This window comes from Atractosteus spatula, chromosome 1, assembly GCF_055471065.1.
Source record: "Atractosteus spatula isolate fAtrSpa1 chromosome 1, fAtrSpa1.hap1, whole genome shotgun sequence".
NCBI classification, from domain to species: Eukaryota; Metazoa; Chordata; class Actinopteri; order Semionotiformes; family Lepisosteidae; genus Atractosteus; species Atractosteus spatula.
The window spans coordinates 6,650,884-6,672,311 of NC_142706.1; the positions used below are offsets into that span (position 1 = coordinate 6,650,884).

Genomic DNA, 21,428 nt, shown 5'->3' on the forward strand with positions numbered 1-21,428 from the left:
ACATATAAAGAGACCCAGTCTCATGAAGAATTCTTGTTAAATGGTTTACAAAAATATTTGTTCTGTAATGATGTCATGATATTCAGTACACAACATTTATTTTATAAACACACTGACAAACACCGAAATGGAAATTGAAACACAAGCATGCAACATAGGTTTATAATTAAGTTTGTAGTAAATATACCCAACAGAAATAAAAATGTAATAAAACAGAAAGCCAAAGAAAAAAATTAAACTATATTCTATTCAAATATGAGTGTGGCTTGTTTAATCAATAACTTATTTTAATTTGTTAAGTTTTCACTGATTTTTTCGGACAGCATGAAAATGTTTTTTGTTGTTATTGTATGAACTGCACCTCAGTGAACACTAAAGACAGATTAAAGATGGGCTACCCCGTTTTAAAGAAAAATTACCAAATTAAACATACTTCATGTTATTGCATCTTTTTGTCTTTTAGGCTTAGAATTTTTCTTTGACGCAGTACTGATAATAAGAAGCACAGAGGTTATACAGGAAGACAAAGAAGAAATTTACACCAATGGCTTTAAACTTACATTTAGTATTATTTCTCCCTTGGATAACTGATATACTGTACAGTAGTTTGCTCAACTGCTATTAAACTTAATCATTAAATATCATTACTGACAAAATTATTAGTCAATACGTATGTGATAAAACCGTATGTGTACATTACAAAAGATATGCATATACGGTATATAGAAAATGAAAAAACATCAGTGTTGACACACTATACATCTCTGTTGTTTTAGATATCTAACTACCGCGAAGAACGAAGTTTCAGTGACAGCAATGAAGTAAGTACTGTAACACTTCCTTCCAATTTTCCTTAACACAATTTACAATTTTTTTTGCTAGAAAACTGAATTAGTGTTTAGTGAATAGATGGAGTTTATAGCAGAAGTTCAGGAGGAAGGCTAGATCTTGTACACTTCCACTCGCCTGCTTATTTAAATCTCTTTAGCGTGTCTCCCCTCCACCCCTCCCTTACACACTCGCCAGCTCACTCCTCACTGCAGCTAGAGAGTGTATTCTCCCAGCAAGGCCAGTCACATATTTCATCCCTCTATCCGCTTTCATTAGGATCTAACCGAGCTGTTGAAAACAATCCTTTGGGGGGGTGTTTTTAAAACCACTGCGCTAACACTGTGTTTTTCAGCTACAGCTGAATCTTCTCTTCAAGTTCCTCCGGTTGCTGCCCAGGCTTGTAGGTCCACACATTCCCATCATACCTAAACGTCCAGCGCCTGCTCCGACTCCAGTGCCAGCACCACCGACACAGGCACCGACACCGACACCGACACCGACACCAGCCCCGGCACCACCAACAACGACACCGACACCGGCCCCTGCACCACAGACACCAGCACCGACACCATCCCCGGCACCACCGACACCGACACCGACACCGACACCGGCCCCGGCACCACAGACACCGGCACCGACACCGGCACCGACACCACAGACACCGGCACCAACACCGTCCCCAGCACCACCAACGCCAACACCGACACCGGCCCCGGCACCACAGACACCGGCAGCGACACCAGCACCGACACTGTCCCCAGCACCACCAACGCCAACACCGACACCGGCCCCGGCACCACAGACACCGGCAGCGACACCGGCACCGACACCGTCCCCAGCACCACCAACGCCAACACCGACACCGGCCCCGGCACCACAGACACCGGCAGCGACACCGGCACCGACACCGTCCCCAGCACCACCAACGCCAACACCGACACCGGCCCCTGCACCACAGACACCGGCACCGACACCGTCCCCAGCACCACCAACACCGACACCGACACCGGCCCCGGCACCACAGACACCGGCACCGACACCTGCCCCGGAACCACCAGCACCGACACCGGCCCCAGCACCACCGACACCGACACCGGCCCCAGTCACAACCGGACCTACTACCGCCGCCTCCACATTTCCGAGGGGAGACACCATCTGAAATCGTGTCGACAGCAGATTTATTTTATTATCTGTCTTGTTTCCTGTGGGGTTTTTTTCCTGAGTGATGGATCTTGGTTCAGAATTAGCTTCTCCAAGATGTTTACATTACACGCAAATTTGGGATAGAGCACTGATAGCTCGATGGTGGAAAACATGTCCATAACAAGAGTTATACTAGGACCGGAGTGGAGATGTTCTTTAATTGTTCAATAGCCATTCTCATTATAGCAATGCATGAAACTTCAATTAGTGAAAGGATTCTTCAGCAACTTAACTCACATATTCACTGCAGTGATGTACTTGTAATCTTTTGGTCTGTCACTTCATATAACACATTTATCCAGAAACAATTTGCCACACAGGCACAGCTTTTGCGCAAATGACTGTTAAACTGTGTGAAACGGTTAAAAAGTAACTTGAGTGTGAGCTCCAACTTTCTGCAACCTCACATCTTTTCCTAACTCCACTTGTATAAATAAAATTATTTCCACGCAACTTCTGAGTGTTTTACCACCCTTTTTATCAGAAGACTGCTTGTTACGGTAACGTTTGCCATGTCTGAAAGCTACACACTACACACAACGCACCCAAGGACAACTGTGAGACATCTATGAACTTAAATCAGCCTGTGCACAAAGGAGGTGCCCCAGTCCATTTAAATTATAAGTATTTCAATTCTAAGTGATTTGACAGTTTACATTTGGTTTGTTAAATATGTTTTAACATACAGTATATAAATTATACAACTTTTTTATTCAGTTCCTCGGTTCTCTATCTAGTGATTCATATCCACCCATCCCTTTAGTAAGCACTTCTTTCAACTCAGGGTCGCAGGGGAGCTACAGCTCATCCCAACAAGTAACGGAAGAGAGGCAGAGTACACACTGAACAGGACGCACAGACACGCACAGCTGAACCTGGGCCAAATTTCCCAGAAGCCAATTAACGTACTCGTATGCCTTTGGACTGTGGGAGGAAACCGGAGCACCCAGAGTAAACCCACGCGAACACAGAGAGAGCATACTTCCTGTGTATTATTCACATTTAATAGAAAAAAATAGATCACCCAAGGTCTGGGATTGAACCTACTGTAGGTCCCCAGCAATGCTAACCATGTGCAACTGTGCCTCTCAGTGATTAATATATCATACACAATTTGTTTTCCACATCTAACTGAAAAACCTGGATTAAAGGATGAACAAATGTTGTTAGTCACAGCATGATTATTTTAGAAGTTCTGAATCTGTCCTCATGCTCCCTGTAGACTGTTAAGTGATCAAGGAGCCATTAATTAGAAATGAAGCAATAGCTACATGCTCATCTATTACTCAAGCTACTGAGGGATTAGATATCAATTCGAAAACATTTCTAAATTTGTTTGAATATGTTATGTAGGTACTGAATATGTACTGTAGGTCTTAAACGCTTTAAGAATATTGCTGTATCAAGCTGGTTCTGAGAAACATACTTTTTCAGAAAATAAATAGTCGTTTTAAAAACATTTCCCATTACATTGCTGCCTTTGAAAGTATTTTAATCAAATGGATTGCTTTCTATATACTGTGTTTACATGTTTTATTTGACATGTATGTGTTTTTGTCATAAAATCTAATACATTTGACTTAATGTTTTGCTAATCAGTAGTAAATAGCTCCCTCTTCTGTACAGAAAACATACTGGAACTCACTGTTTTGGCTCTGAAGGGGTGAGTTTAAGAATGTATGAATATGAACATTCATTTGAAACAAAATGTTTTTTCCTATGTCTATCAATCAGTTTAGAGTTACAACACTAAAAACATTAAAAAGAAACATTTCGGTTAAGCAGTGTAATTATTTCTGTTACTTTCTGGTGAAAAACAGGGCTTTCTTTCTTATATAACACATTGAGCAGGCAGAGATTTGGGAATCTACTGTATGTTCTCAGAACTGTTCAACTATTTCATGATCCAATACCTCACAAGGTTGAGTTGTTAGAAACTAAAAACTAGATTATGTCAGACCTGTATTACATCTTAGTGTTTCAAATACTGTATCACTCTTAAGAACAATGTAAACCTGGAAAAACATGTTTTGCTGTGATATACTGTATGTACTTGCATTTTGTTGACTGCTTCAAATTACTGTACATTAGACTACAGCAGTATACTCTCATTAGAAATTAAAAGTCCTACTAGATTTGTGTTTTTTATTTCTCAAATACTTGCAAACATGATAGAGACCATATAAAATCTGGCCTCTATTAAAGTTACAGAGGCCGAAAAAAAATCCCGTTTCATGATCTTGTAAAGAAGATTACAGTATATTCTCGTTTAAAACAAAAACGAGACATTTTGTTCATGAGATATTCTGATTTTACTTCAGTATGGTAATCTTACATATTGGTTTTTTTTTGTTCACTCTAGTAGGTAGGTGACAATGTAGAGTTATCTTTGCTTTTTTCTTTACCTGTGAGACTACCTGTTACATTGTTTCAATGTTCAACAATGTAAGATATATGCTGACACCCATGTTTCGTCTATTTTAGGTTCCATGTCTATAGAATGATACATTTTGGTGGAATTCAAGATTGCATAAATATGCCCAGTTTCTATTCAAGTCTATGCTTGGTGTGCAACGGTGTGTTGACCTTGCAGGACTGTTTAAGAAATTATAGTTTTGCAAGATAATTATACCTCAGAATGAGTTTGTGCACTTTGACATTACTATTACTGGATTAATGTAAATCCAGTAAAACTCGCTAATCTCTGTCAAATGGAAGCACCTGAAACCGGCGTTAAAAAGCTGTCTGTATGTCTCTGTGTGTCACATGTACCTCAGTAATCGTATACCACTCGCCTGTTGCTACATGATTCTGCTCCCCTGGAATTTTCCAAAACCTTTCTGCTAGCAGCGTTGTGTGATTATCCCGTATTTCAAAACACCGCAAACTGCACTGACGAAATATTCAGCATCTGCTGGCTGAAAAATAAATTCCACTTATTGCAGTAATGTTTTGTCTACACCGATTCTAATACAGTGCACGAGTACAAACAAACAACCTGTAACACCACGAAAGGAGTAAGTACTCACTAAAAATAAACTTGTAATAAAATTCTTCCACTTTCCAGATTTAAAAGCAACGGAAGGATATCACAAAATACGATCATGAAATTTTAGATACTGTGTGCACGTACTGTACTCATTTGCGTAGAGGAAGAAAAGATTAAAAGACATCTGTCATTTGTCAAGAGCTGGGGGATATATGTAAACCTGGTCTGAGAACACATCTGGGCTATAATCTTGATCATATCATTATCGAGGACTTTGAATTCCCCAAAGAGACCCCAAAGAAAGGCATCAGTTAACTCATAACTGGAAAGTAGGCTCCATTCCTCCATTCCTTTTCCAACTTCATTTAAATAACTAAATATAAGTTTGCATCTCCAAGAACCAGAAGTCTTTTTAATTATTTAGAGAGCAGAGGCAATATGGTGCTGACGACACGCTGTCCCTCCGTACTCCCCCCAGAAATCATCACCCCCGGCGCCCAGTCTTGCCACTCTTCTCACCTTTTCCTTTTCTCGTTTGGCCACCCCCTTCTTTCCTCATATCTCTGCGCTCTGCCTACGCACCTGAAGAGGCTCCACAGCCGAAGCATTGAGGATTTTTTTTCTTTTCAGTTTGGAAGTAACCTCTGCATTGCTGCTTTAAGGTATTTACAGTATATAGCTTCTGGTTGAAATGGTAATGCAATTCATGATATTTAAAATTATTTTAAAAAATAAAGCATTGCTACATTTATATGACTAAATAGTGAATAGATCTGAAATGATCTAATATCAGTCTTTAGGTCCTAGCACAACTGTCTTAGTGTGAAGTACAGTAATGCTCCTGTACACGTCAGCGAGTCTCCACTGGGTTTTTCAGGAAGGTCCTGCTGCCACCTTGTGGTCAAAAGTAAGAACAGCTGAGAGAAAAGTTTGCCAGTGTAAACAGCCCTTCTCCTCGGCCAACTGTCACTAAGTGTTATATCACTAAGAAATTTGAAACCACCACTCTTTGTCTTGTATTAAGCACAAATAAAGTATGTTTATATAAATGCCTACCTCCTTGAGCTAAAAATAACAAGAACCAAGTTATTTACTTTGCATTTTTGGTACAGAATTTGATCTGCTCTAAAGCAATTATTTCCATTCACAGCTCATAAAGTCACAGATACTGATATGATTGGCTGTAATTTCTGCTGTACTTATGTGTCTAGGCCACCACTTTCATGCTCCTACCTGTTTTACAATAGCAAATATCAAATATCTTTATTTTTGTAGAGTGTCTTTCACCAAGAAATATTTAAAGTCACTATACAATATAAAAAAACAAAAACAAAAACTATAAACATAAGAAAACACATCCGTGCAAAATATATCATAATATCTACAGGATGAGTGACAGACATTAACCTAGATAAGGTGGCTCACAGGGCTTGAGCACAATAAAACAATGGTGGTACGAAGATACAGTACACAGTGAAAACAGTCTGTATTGTTACATACACCCCCACTACAACACAAAAATTTGCAATGAAGGCCTTTATATCCCAAACACACTTCTTCACCCCCATGTGACAATGTGAACCAATTCAATCTAAACTATCTAGTCACTACAAAGTCACCACAAGTGTGCCTAATTACAAAATTGTAACAGAGGCCTGTAACAGCCTCTAGTGGCCGGTTGGCTCAAATGTCTGTCTTTTCCTGACCTGAACAGCCACCAAGCATCAGCATAAACAATGTTGTAAGGAGAGATTTGAATATTATTAGCAAAAATACCCTGTCTCTTATGGAAGAGTATTCCACAGCATGGGTGCCTAATAGGAGAAAACACTATCACCCACAGTTTGCAATTTTATTTAGGGAGTAAGCAAGATAACAGCCTTAGAAAGCTGGGGAGTGGAGTGAGCAGTGTGTGAGATCAGAAATATAAGGGGCAGAGACACCATTCATGGCCTTAAATGATTCAAATACCTATCAATACAGTATCAAGAACATTTATTGGCAAGGTCATTTGACCGTTTTCTAAAAAGTTGCATTCTGTGATGCTTCATTTAGAGTATTTTGTCAACTTTTCTTCTGTTCTCTAGCTTTGTTTTATGTTTAAATGAAGGTTAAGCTGTCTGAGTTTGAATAACAGATGGGACCTTTCAACAATTCAATGAATACAGCAGACCTCCACCTGAAAGCATTAAGTAATTGTAAAAAATGTCACGATGACATTAATTGGCTTCTCTTTGATTGATTTACAGATTAGCACGTGTTCCATGGAATAAAGAGAAATTAAATAGAAGGCATAACTCCCTTGAAGTACAGACCTGAAAAATATATGTATACTGTACCATAAAGCACTGTCTGGTTCCACATGAATATCCACTGAGCTAGACAGTTGAATGATTTCAACTAAGCATGCTTTCCACAAAGGATTAAGCACTTGAGACTGGTGTCTGAGCTTTTTTAAAATCATGACGTTTGCTAGGAACACTGAAGACAAGTAGCAGAGAGAAAATAACTAAACTCTCAGGACTTAATGTTTAATGTAAAAAAAATGAACAATAATCTTTGCCCTTACATTGTCAATAGATCAGAAAAATTTGGTATTTTGCACATCATGTTTCTTTGACATTTCTGGAATTCAGACAATATCCTTACAAACCTTTCTGAAAGGATCTTGTGAATGGTTAAGAAAAGCAAATACTTTCAATTTCCCTTACAATGAAATACAATTATATTTCAGGATTATTTGGGTTAATATGATGAACACTGTAGTTTGAAAGACTTGACATAATGACATGTTATAAAACATGATGACACACATACTGTATGTGTCTGGAGGAAGGTATAATGATATGTGCTAAAGAAAACCTGCAAATGAAACGTTGTAAAATTTAGACTTAATACATATCCCTTTACTTTGACCTGATTGGCTCCTTTTAAAAGAGAACATAGTTTAAATTCTCACAGACAAAGTGAAAACTTTAATGATAACAGATATTACAATACTGCGCTCTGTATTACACAGTAGTGCTGCATGTACCGGGAAAGCTAACAAGGAAAAATACAGTGGAATTACTTTTTAATGAGTCAATTTTAATTTGTGAAAATATTCTACATTTTGACACTAACAAAGCTCTTCGCTTCACACATCCATTTACAATATGAAAGGTGTGATTTTCATGCTCTGCCTTGTGATGAGTTCAGGAAGACCTGTAAGTATCTGCTCAGCTTTCTGATAAAAGAAATCTTTGCTTTTTTACACAAAAAGACAAGAATACCAAATTGTTTTTCATTTAACAGGTGATTCACAATGGAAGAGTTATAGGAAGTATCAGTGCTGAGGTACAGTGCGGATATCATCATGAATTCTCAGTTGATGTGTTGCAGAATTACTTGCCATTTCAAAGAAATAATGAAAAAAAGTAATAAAATTTGATTTTTTTTCTATAAAACACTGGGAAAGGGTGGTACTGTATATTTGGTATCATAGGACACGTGTATCTACAGTAGGTCCTTATGGAAAAAGAATCTGACCAGTGTTTACTCAGGAAAAACCGGATGCCTATGAAATTTCAAATGACTAATGGTCATGTTGAAGGCCTGTTTTGTCTTCATTGTTTAAAAGGCATTAACAGCAGTCTTTAAGAATGTTTTCCACATCTGATTAATTAGTTTTAGTAAGTCTTGATTTACATACAGTAACTTACATGTACTGTATGTTCTGCACCAAAATCTTTTTGGAAAAAAATAAACAATGGCATTTTAATATTTTTAAATGTGCTCAGTTCAAGAAACTGGACTCTTGTATTCAAAAACTTTTCACATTATCTTCATTATTATTTCAGATGATGCTTCGACAAGGCTACGGCAATGTTATGAATACACCCCAGGTAACTCAGTTTTTTCATGCTAAATGTTATTTTTGTTGTCTTTTTAGAACTTGTTGTCAGAACTTTATGGCATGCTTTTGTATAAATGATAAACACTGAAATATATTTGTGGATTAAGGAATTGTTTTTACCTTATATAAGTGATGCGTGTCTACCTATCAATTATTTTTAAAAAGCATCCCTTTAGTTCTCATTTCAAAGCTTACAACAAAGGAAACATCAGCTGCAGCTGAATGAGACATATGGATAGACAGCATGAAGGACAGCAAGGGAGTGAAAAAAATAAAGATCTTTTTTCCCCGTATTTCCTGGTTTATTTTTGGGGATTTAGATCCAGGCAGGGAATGTTAAACCTTTCGACACGACTGCTGGCTTCCCCTCAGTTCTTCCGATGCAAGTTGAGGGTCAGATGCCCCAGCAGCCTCTCACAACACAACAGCAAGTGAGTCCGTATCCAAAACGTTGTGGATTTAATTGCTCTCTTTGTCCTGTGCTTTCTAATGCAGGTTTTATGAATTTCATTTCATGTTTGTTTTTGTGTTTTTTCAACTGGGGTGTGGGATGTTGAGTGCCATCCCACCTCTTATAACCGAAAATGAAAGAAAATGAGATTTAGAAAATCTACAGTACCTGTGTATCAGTCACAGTTAAAAGAATCGTGGGACTTTTCAAGAAAGGAAAAGCAGGACAATATAGATTGTATAAATGACTTAACAAACCAGAGCTTAGATTTCAGGATGACCCCAGTCCTATTGTCAGTTTCAAATAAGCATTAACGTCTATAATCCGTGCCTAAAATGAATGCCTAGAAAGAACTGGCATTCTTTCACCTCCCTAATCACCTACTCCATCCATCAGAAATATCCATAAGACAGGATCCTGAGTGGCTTAACCAGTAAAAGGGAGAGCAGGTTGGGCTCGCTCTCGAATTCTTGAGTCAAGACGTCTTGAGTTAGAGTGTGGGTCCCGTCAATCGCCGATTATACAGGATTCCCCGAGTGGTGGAGCTCAGAGGTGGGGTTGGGACAAGTCTGCCTGTGGTCTCCTGGAGTCTATGATTGGCCTCTCTTGGACTCTGTGATTTACCGTGTGTCTGCAGACTGGCACTGATGTCAGTGAGAGAGGCGTGTCTCCTCCTGGCTGCTGCTGAAGTGTTCGTCCCGTTTCCAGTGAATGACTCAGTGGACGAGTGGATTGCATATGTGTTTGTCTGCAATTCCTTCTCGTTGTCCCTGTGTGGGGGCATAATAAATAAGTGGGAATCAAAACTTTAAAAAGTGCTTAAGATGCGCATGAAAATCTCATCTGCAATCCACACATGAATAAAAAAAAATATTGGTCATTATTCAAAGGAAATACCCTGATTTCCTGGACTGTGCTTCTTTTCTTCTGTTAAGCAGACAAGAAAGAACTAAGAGTAAGTCAATATTGATAATAAGAGCAGTTAAAATGAATACTTAATTTTGAGGTTTTGAGAAAACACAATTTCAAAAAGCCTTGGTCTTGCTTTGTCTTAAACATTTTTTAGCTCACTAGTAGAAGTAAACACTACTAAGAGAAAATATATTTTTGGTCTGCATTTCAGGTTATGAATATGGATCCCATGTATGGAAATTTCCAATTGATACCATTTATGCCTCAGGTTCCAATAGTGTCAGATCAACAGACTCAGGTAATATGAACATAATTAATCCTTTAATTAACTTAGAACTCTTAATATTTTATTCTTCTGTCCCTTCTTCTATATATGTTCTTATTGTCTGATAGCTATACTTCACAGTCGATATACAGTAGATCAATTTTAACATACATCTTATTTATTAAATTCAATAAACACATTGAATCAGTACATCTGCTTCTACTGTAGTTACTTTTCATAGCCATGTAGTCTTTATGTTACAAAATGTAATTATGGTATGGCAATTCATCAACTTTCAAATGTATTGATGATTTTTAATTATCTTTCCTACCATAACTGATAGACAATGATTAATTCCTACTTTTAAAATTAAATTTCTATGATTTCATATTCTAGATTTAATACTGTACTGCATATAGACACGTAATCATAACGTATACAAATGCCTCTAATAAAGCAGTTTATTAAATAATGAACTGGTGAGAAAAACTAAAAAAAAAATTCTACATCAAACTATAGTATAACCACATCTTTCTTCCATTGTATCAGAGTGGATTCACATACCTTCCAGCGATACAACTTATAAGTCCTCTCTCCAACACTGATGTTCAGCCACCAGTAAGTTTTGCTCTCATTATTCTGTGTATTATGGTCATCTTAAGGTCTTTTCCATTATTATTGTATTATAGAACAGAAAATATTTTTTTTCTATTCTATTCTAAAACTTATCCTAGAGTATCGAATAGCAATTCACTTTTCATCTTTAATTGAGAAGCAGCACATTTGCCTCTTCAATACAAAAGCACTAGCACTAATATGGTTATGATGTATATTGAATTTCTGCTTGATTTGTTTTTGCTGTTCTTTTCTTGAAAATGAAATAATATTTTTCTTTCCAGATGTACACAATCATGATTCAGCAGGCACAAACAGTAAGTCTTTTTCATTTGAGTCATATTATAAACAATATTGCTATTTTGTAATTGTTTGCTCCAAAAATATTCACAAACTTCAGTGTAACTCTGGAAGTAATTTCAATACTTATAATAAACTGACCAGTACTTTGATAATCTGTCTTTTCCAGGCTGGGTCAGCAAGTTCTGAAGAACCCCAGCTTCAACCAGTAAGTAAAATGAATTAAAACTGTAGCTTATTTTTGCACAATCCCTTACATTTCAAGTACTGATGTACAGTACTTCATTTTCATGAAAAATGGTAAAATCAAAGAAGGGAACCATTAATTGAATTATTTTTAATTATATTATTAACCAGTGCAATTACTTATAAATGTATTCTTTATTTTTTCTCTCATCTGGAGTCTTGCAATTTAGAATTTTAGAGTATTAGGTGTTAGCACTGTACTAATATTACCTTTAGAATGAAATAATTTTCCTATTTCACCTCCTGAGGATTGCATTTACTGTATGCTGTGTGTTAGGGAAAGTAGTCTTTCTATTTTAATTACATTTACTGACATTTTGGGTACAGCAAACACTGTATTTACTTTTTTCCATACTTTATTTGCACATTATTGTTCATAAGAAACATAAGAAAAGCTGGAAAAGAGGTGTGTTTATTAACATACACAGTCAAGTTGTTCACTCATCACAGAGCTCTTAAAACAAGACACCCCAGATGGGACTTGAACCCACAATCCCTGGCTTAGGAGGCCAGTGCCTTATCCATTAGGCCACTGGGGCTCACACTGGAAAAGAGATGTAACTCACTCATCCCTTATAGCTTTGTTTGTTTGCTAGTAGCTAGTAGCTAACATAGTAGCTACAGTAGCAGCCAAGGGCTGGGTTATCCAGCTGTTTCTTGGGGAAAAAAAACAGGGTACTGACTTCAACAACATTGCTGGATAGCTTGTTCCATAACATTGTACCAAGCATTCTAAGTGATATCTCACTACTGCATTGTACAAATGTAACATAAACCCCTTGATTAAATATTCGACAGTTTTAACTACATTTCCCAGCATTCTCTTCAGGTTTTTATTGCTTCCCCTATTGTGTCAATTAGAAAGTGTAACTGATGTGTCCATGTCAAGCTCATCATTTCCTGTTTTATATCTATAAATCTTAAACTCTACACGTCACTGCCAGGTCTTTGTTTAGTTTTACACTGTTTTTTTTTTTATTTCATGAAAGATTCGAATGAAGGGTGTATCAACTTGATTCACTTTAAGGCCCAGATGAAATTTTTAAAAATCAGCCACCCACCAAATGCAATTTACACAGGCAGTACTTGATGATAGTATAATGCAGGAAGGTATGATGGTGGCCAGATTTTTTTTTTCTACCCAGTGGAATCCAAACATTGAATTATACAGTAGGTTTGCTATTTATAATTAGCAGATGAGTTGAATTTGGGTTTAATCAGATTCCTTAGCTTTACAGATTAAAACAATTTGGCAAACTGTCAGGCTAAATAGCCAACCTGCAGTTCCTTCAGCAAATCACCCGTAATGGCTACATGGACATACAGTTTCCATTGTTTTCGGCATACTGCACTACTTGGACATAATGTATTGCATACACCCTGGACACATCGCAGCTCTATTTATTTTGAGTTTATTTTATTCAATTTCTATTGCACTATTGTGTATTAACATAATATGTATGTAACCTTATTCTGTAACTTTAATTTTGTGATTTTTACCGTCCCCCGGTGAGCTCGCAGAAAAGACATTTCATTGCCAGCAACTACTGCTGCACGCTGTATTGTTGTGCATTTGATAAATAAACTTTGATTGATTGATTGATAAAAAAAAAACAACAACATCCACGTAAAATTAACATGTTTCTTCATCCCTACACTTTAGATTGTATACAGCGGAATATTAATCCCAGTAATTACTGGAGGAATTAACAGGGGCATCACAAAGAACGAGGGCGGCGGAGCAACGGAGGAAGACATCCCTACCCCTAGGGGTATTTTGCCAACCCCAGAAAACCGTGAACCTACGGACGGTAGAGGGGACCAAGGCATAGATCCTGCCCACCAGGGGAGTAGCCCAACCACTGCAATGCCTGAACTCCCAGGAGGAACCGGCGCAGTCCCTGGAAGTCCTCATCCGCCAGCTAAGAGAAGAAAGCCAGCTGGCGTCCACAGGGGCGGTGGCGCGGGTGAGGTGACTCCATGCGAAGCAACACCGGCTACCTTAAGGAAGACGCCGTCGTCGACAGGACCGGGCGACGGGGCCGTGTTTGTAGAGCCGACAGCAACAGCCGAAAACCTTCCTCGGGGCTTCTCGCGTTTGTCTCCGACCACGGCGGCAGCGACCGCTAAGGGAACCGCAGGGATACCCCGAGGCGACGTCGTCTAAAATCTAAACACCGTGTCTGTGCCACTAACAGATGACAACTCAACATTTCGAGTCGGGGGTTTAGGAAAAGCATGTTGGGTTAAGACCCATTCCCATGATTTTCGGCCAGGCATCCTCAGAAACTGTTCAGCTATCTCTCGGTCGCAAAAGGGAAACAGTTCATCCCCACTTCCAGTAGTGACTAAAATCATTACCCTCACTGTGGATCTCTTCTGACCCACAGTGTCCTTTTCTATACTTATTTTAAAGAAGTTGTATTATTACATATTTCACTCACTGTACACGTTTTTTTACTTGGTTTTGTGATGCACTTTATTGTTCGCAGATAAATTTTCTCAGATTATCGAGCACGGCACCATTATTGTGTACGATATAGTAACAGGAAAATGTTAGAATTGCAGGTCATTCTTGTTACGAAAAGTGTCATTCAGAGCCTGCATACCGATGCATTATTTTTTCATCATTGTAAAATTCCCCTTTTATAGTCTGAATACCATGTTGTATTATTGTTTTGGCAACTCTGATGTGAACACGATTGATGAGAGTGAGCATTTCATGTTTTTTTTTTGTTCTTCTTACCTTTCTCAGGACAATTTGTCTTTTGTTCTGATGTTCATGTGCTGGATCATGTGAGCAGCTTCTGGGCTTTGAAGGTGTCTGTCGTTGTATTGAGCGGTCAGTGCAGAAGCATTGCAATGTACAATGGAGCATTTTTTAATAAATAATTTTCTGATTTCAAATGCATTTCAATGTATGATGGAATATTTTTTTTTTTTTCCATGTATTAGACATTTATAAATACAAGAACCTCAGGAAAAGTATTTGTTCAATCATTTGTTTCATCTAGCTTGCTTTCTTCATGGTAGCTAATTAATCCAAGGATCTCTTCCAGCCTTTTATAGTATAACTAGTATCATGCCTTGATTTATTGGTTTTGATGAATACTAGATATTAAGCTACTAGTTCTTTGTATGTTAGCATTTAGAGCCACAGTAGCAATATTTTATGACAATAATAGAAGCCATAGTTGGCTAGTTGTCCTAGTTATCCTGATGCTTGACTGTACTGGTAGCATATACTGGACACATATTTTCAGATTTAATTGTAGCTCTAAATTTCCAACCCTCTACCGACGTACAGTATAAACAGCAGGCAATAGTTATTGAATCACCTCCGCATCTTGGGTATACTTTTGCCTCTATAAGAAATAAAAATATTTTAAACCTTGTACCTGTGATCCTTGTACATGGCCTTTTAAGATGGAAATAATTAACAGGTCACCCCTTTGCCAAAAGGTGGCAATAATAAAACACTCATGTGTCCCTGTTTTACTAAGGAGGAGATGCCAACTGGAGATATGGGATGAATGAGGTACAGTAAACTTGTTCATGGATGAGCAGTAAGCTTAACTTCACTCTGTTTCAAATTTGTAAAAAAAAAAGTAAAGCAAAATCAACATAATGTCAATAGACATCGTTAACTGGCCTTGATTTGTTTTTGCAGTTTCAGTTAAAATTCAAAATAATTTTAATGACATGTAATATAATAAGTAGAAATTCCAACTAAAGCAGGATCTCGGAAGAGCAAGCCATTAGTGTTGTCCAGCGCTTTGAGCCTGTGCTGTGGTCCTGGTCACTTTCACAATACACGATATATTTCCTCTTTTCCGTCTCGTTACACTTCATTTAAATTTGAGAACTTGTACCTCCCCCTTTGATAATATCACAGCAAGGAAAGGTTAAACTAAAGAACAGAATTATCACACATTCTCATAAATATGTGTTCATTTTCATTGCAAGCTCTATAAAAGCAGTGAGTCTTTTGTATATGTAAAACGTTTTGGTCACTGACTAAATTAATCCTTGAATTACAATACCTACCACCAAATTTTCCTTAACCGCTTCTGTAATAGGAACGTTACGCGCAGCACACTCAAAAGTTATTCAGACAGAAGTACAGTAGCTAAGCAAAGTTTAGTTACTAGGTGGCGCTACAGACAAACACACGATGGTTAGCTAACATGCTGCGGCTCTGCAGGAAATCACGAGGCACTGAAACCTGAGACAGGAAAGAAAACCCGTTTCTTTTTTTTTACTGGAATTTATTGAAATTACAATATTATTTACAGGCATTAAGAAGCTGTTTTTTTAAACTCCGTGGTTAGTATTAAATTAGAACCAATTGAAGTTTATGTCATTCTAGTCCACAAAGAATCCATTTTAAAGTGAGGAGTCAAGCACACACAATTTCGTATTAATTTCCTCCATTTCTAAAGATCTGTTTAAGTTAAAGCAAACTTTTAAAATGTAGAAAGATAGTAAACACTATGTCAATAGGATGTCTGTCTCACTTTTATTGTATAAATAACTGGGACAAGAGAGGTGTGATCTTGATAAGGTTAGCCCAACCTAGAGCGATACAGTCAAGAAATTAAAGGCATTGTGAATAAACATTTCTCAGAAGAAATTGTTTCACTGTGTTTTATTACCTCAAAGCCTTATTAGCATTTGTGACAACATAATTTTCTTATGCCGAAAAGAGTGGAAAAGGAAACACAATGTTTCGGCTGTGGAGCCTTCTTCGGGTGTCAAGCCGGGTGATAAACTTTTACTTGTTCCTTTGCAGCCTATGCATGCTGACGCAGCTACCTACTTGAAATAATTTTCTCATGCCTGTCAGAATCAGAATTCAGCTGTTTCTATTCGAAGGCTGTCTAGTGAGATGAAGTGTCTCCCGAATGGTTTATTTGTCCATGGGGGGGGTGAAATCAGCTGTAGGTCCCTGAATCCTCCCACTGGTTTCTGTCAGTGGATCAGTGAAACTGATGTTTCCAAGTCGATTGAAACACAGTGCTTATTCCCACAAGAGTGTACTGTACTGTACATACACCACAGGGAGAGATTCGGGTCGAACATCTATCTCCCTAATGTCAGTAGTTTAGATAAAAAAGAAACTTAAGATTATACGTAATGAAAATCTTGAATACTTTGGAAAGAATACCAACAAATGTTATAGTTTAGCTCATATAGCATGAAAAACAGTGACGCCAAAACAGAGGAGATTACCACATCCACATATATTTATTTTATTATGTGTTTTGAATCAATCTAAGATCATATATACGATCTCAGACTGAAATTATCACTGACATTTTACTTTTAATTTTTCTGCTTTCTAGATCAAGCCTTTTTATGCGGTGGCTCTATGGCTAAGGATCTGCACCCGTGGCTGGAAGGTATCCTGCGGCCGGCAGAGGAATCCTATTCCGTTGGGCCCCTGAGCAAGGCCCTTAACCCCAACTGCTCCATGGATGCTGTATAAATGGCTGACCCTGTGCTCTGACCTCAAGCTTCTCTCCCTGTCTGTGTGTCTCATGGAGAGCAAGCTGGGGTAGGTGAAAAGACAAATCCTAATACAAGAAATTGTATATGGCCAATAAAGTGATCTTATCTTATCTTATAATTCTAATAAATTGTAATTGCCTATATCTAATATCACAATTTTTAATCCCAATGTGCTTCACTTCTAGACAGGGATCCACTTCATGATAACATGAAACACATTCTGTGTTAGAAAATCCACGGTACAGCCTGTCAGGTGGACAATTGGGAAATAACCTTTGGGATATTTAGATAACACAGATCATCAAACCTGAAGTGAAAATTAAGCCAGGGCACCGTTCTAAAGATCGACACCTATCGTTACTCTTTTAGAAGTGATCTTCTAATCAGATCAAGATAAAATACTCAGAGTATATACACTGGTAATCATACTACGATAAATCTATGGTTTGGGTTTTCAGGCCAATAATTTACTCGCTTAACACAAAAAACGTGATGTGCGTGTTTTGAAGTGATGTCAAATGGGCAGTTACCAAGATCTTAGCAGACGTACAGTTTTACGCAAAGGTTAATTAGTGTGAGGAAAAGTAACAGAAGCCTAAACATGTGATTAGCATTGAACTTTAAAAATATCCTGCATTTTAAACCAACATGATGAGTGTAATTAATCTAAAAATCAAGTAAGAACAGGTAGGCCTCTCCTAGGCCCTTCTAGAAGTACAGTATCACCATCTCCTATGATGTTATTCCTTTAACAGCTACAGTATTATCTTACTGCTTCAAGGTTTTCATTACAAACACATGAAATCAAGTAGTGACTTCTAAATCTGGCTTTATGTTGCTGAACTGACATAGTCATAAGTCTAAAACGTCATGCTGAGAAGGTAAACCCTAAATATTATACCAACCAAAGTCCTTCTGTCCCCTAAGATGGCGTACTATAGTAATAATATAAGATAAACATGAGTATCAAGACCACCTGTTTACTCTAACAATACTGTATGTCTAATACCTTCCCAATCTCATGAGATCCCCAGCTTCCTCCTACAAAGTTATGCATTTGTCGATAATCTAATTATGAAACCAGACACTCACTGCTAAACATAAATCCAAGAAATAAAAGCATCACTGTTTGTCTTGCTATTGTTAGAGATTAATATGAATATTAACACTGCTTCTGATTGATTCAATTACACCTCTTTTTGAAACATTCAGTACCATTGCTGTGTTACAGTAACATTAAATGCATTTTTACTGTCACATGGAAAAGTTCTCCAACATTTTCCGTGCTGTTTGAAGAAAGGTTAGTTCTGGCATTCAATTTGATAGAGTGTGCACATTTTACCATAAGCTGTTAACTCTGTGAATCATGGGCTCTCCGTGTTAAGTAACTAATCCTTTAATTTCCATGACTGCTCTTCTGTGGTGAATGGCATCCCGTGTGCAAGGAAGAGAGCACTAACCAAGAGTAGGTCATGTCTGCTCACAACCACAACCTGTTCACTCAGGAATTCCTCAGTGCACTGTTCTGCCTGCGTTACTTGTGTTCACCTGTATTCTCCATCTGAATCCTACTCATCATTAAGCCAGAAAATGAAAGCAGATTACCCACGCAAAATGATATATTCACTGTATATGCATTCAGTATTTATTGTCATGTGATAGTCCTTCAGACTTTCTTTCTGTTAAGTACACTAAAAATCAGCTTATTACAAAATAAAGGAAGCTGCTTTTCACTAAACATCTTCATTGCTGTTTGGTGGTGTGTTTATTTTCACCAGTTGTTGAACAAACTAAATCAACATTCAGCTCAACAGAATCACAACTACACTATTATGAATAATGAGAAAACATAATGATAAAAAAAATCCTGTACCACAGGGGCATTGACTAATAAGTTGTGGTAAATGAATATCTAATAACGATGGGATGTCTGATAATTGCTTTTAAAAAAAGTGAAAGAACACTCTAAATAAGAATCCAAAATGGAGATTGCCATTTGATTGGACTGACTGATTCTTACTCAAAGGTCCCAGTGAACCAATTATACATACCACAGGGCTCTGCAGTCATAACTATGGAGAGGTGTGGTCACTGCCAATAAATCCAGGGTGCTCTCCCAGCTTGCTCCAGCAAGGCCAGCTGTTTGAATGGGCACCGAATGTTGTAAACAATCAGTTCATCGCAACTGTTGCAGAGTCACACTGGGTAAAGGTATCAGCCACATAAGTGAATAATAAAAGACATCAGAAATGTTTGTTAATTTAGAGATTGGATGGTCAGCAAGAGCTGAGGCCTGTTGGTCAAATTTATTGTCGTTTGGCCCAGAAACTGGAATGTTCTACCTTTGTAAGGAGTTCCTTTAAGACTGTAATTGTCTACGTTTACTTACAGCATGTTTTTTAATACCTAGTGAGGGTGTGCATAGTACAGCACAGTGTGCAAAAGTTTATGCACAAACACACTTGCACTCAGGGACACAAGAGGGTGTAAGCTTGGGGAACCCGAGGGTGGAGGGTAGGAAAGTACACAGACTGAACATGACCAGGGGCTTACAGCTGCAAACTGAGGGACCAGATCATTTGTCCCACGGGAGGAGAGATCGATGGTGTTGAAATGAATTAGTCACCATTTCTCTCCTTGGGATTTGTATGGCAGCAGATGTTGGAAGTGGTGTAGCTACGTTTGTCTTCCTATCAGGGCCCTGTCACCTCCGACTCCTCCTCGGCCACTCCTGTCCCTCAGCTGCTGTTGATCACCCACTACGGTTTCAACAAGGCGCCACGGATTAGGATTGTCTTCTCAGTGCCCTTAGTTGTTTTTTGTGTGTATCCTGAGTGTCCAAGTAAAGAAAACTGTGTCAAATACAGCACAGAGGTCCTGAAATCCTTGATATGGCATGGCTCATTGGTCTGGGTGGCTGTTCACTTCAGCAATGAGTCCTGGTTTAAGCTTCTCACACAACATGCAAAATTCTGTCACCAGCTGTGTTAAAACAAAATCACTGGGTTAGTTAAACTCTATTGTCCTAGAATAAGATTTAACACTACTTTCCAGTGAGGGTATTAAATAGAACACATGCTTTAATAAAATCTCAAGGCATGCAAGGACATTTAAGGTGACATATTTTTCCATCCCCAAGCTTCATCTAAATGGTTGTTTGGTTATATCTTTAATGTAGTGACCTTCACTACAGCAATATAAGAAAGTGTCTTATAATGCCCATTTATTAGATTAATACTGCACAATCTATTTTCAAATCACCCATGAACATTATTTGTAAGGGGTAAGCAGTATTTTTTTACTGATGTGAGAGTTGAATCGTACTTTAGTAATGTCCTTAATTTTTCCTGTAATAGCAAATAAGTTTTGGTTGCCTCCCCTCTGCGTAAGACGAGTAATTACAATGTTTAGGCTGTTTTATCCCTTCATTTTGAGGAAATGACTTAATCATCTTATGAATTCTATTTGTTTATTGTCTGTATATAGTGTTACAGACTGCATGCATCTTTATATTGTCTGGTTTCTCATATACAACGAGACATTCAGTAAGCACACTACATTATGCAAGACTAAAACCCAGTACAGAAATATTGTACAATCAATTTGAATGCAGTATCATAAAAAACTCTACCATCATTACTTTGTGCAGTTTTCATCTTGTTCCTTTTGTTTCATATTGTATGTACTAAAACATGAGTGTGGATATGAGTTTCCAACTGTCTATTATTTAATAAAATATGCTTTGTCTCAACAAATTGTCACCTACAGTTACATGTATTGTTTCAAATGAAAAAACACACACTTTTGAATTGGGTGGTCATTTTCAGCTGCACAAAAACTAATAAGTAGGAGTTGACGCCTTTTGTTTCATCACAGTCCTTCAGGGGCTTGGAAAATAAAAATAGCCTCAAATAGAAAAAAATACTAAGGCTACTGCTATATCAATATCAACTTACTATGGAAAATAATGATCTTGAAATGGAAGCAACAGTCTGTTTACAGATAAATGCATAAAAACACATAAATAATATTACTATGTTTACAGTAGATTTAATTTCTTCACATACAGTACAAGTCATTTTGGTTGTTAATTAGCTTCAAAAACAGCTTGCCCTTTTAAAGTTTCATTGCTACAGTAATTGCAAGTAAATATAGTAATAAATAAAAATCTCTTAAGTGCTTTTGTGTTCGCACTTTCACATTGATTTTT

At 37.7% G+C, this 21,428-nt stretch overlaps 1 protein-coding gene and 1 non-coding gene across 2 annotated transcripts; one reads left to right on the forward strand and one right to left on the reverse strand.

The window, feature by feature from the left end:
- Positions 1-8,178: 8,178 nt before the first annotated feature.
- On the forward strand, positions 8,179-14,612 carry LOC148840527 (uncharacterized). Its single transcript, XM_088912419.1, has 9 exons — positions 8,179-8,229; positions 8,318-8,359; positions 8,863-8,907; positions 9,239-9,349; positions 10,493-10,579; positions 11,096-11,164; positions 11,446-11,478; positions 11,631-11,669; positions 13,371-14,612. The coding sequence occupies exons 1-9, from the start codon at positions 8,179-8,181 to the stop codon at positions 13,872-13,874; spliced, it is 981 nt and encodes a 326-aa protein (XP_088768545.1). The 3' UTR covers positions 13,875-14,612.
- On the reverse strand, positions 12,174-12,246 carry trnar-ccu (transfer RNA arginine (anticodon CCU)). The gene has a single exon. It is a non-coding gene; the product is annotated as a tRNA-Arg (tRNA).
- Positions 14,613-21,428: the final 6,816 nt, after the last annotated feature.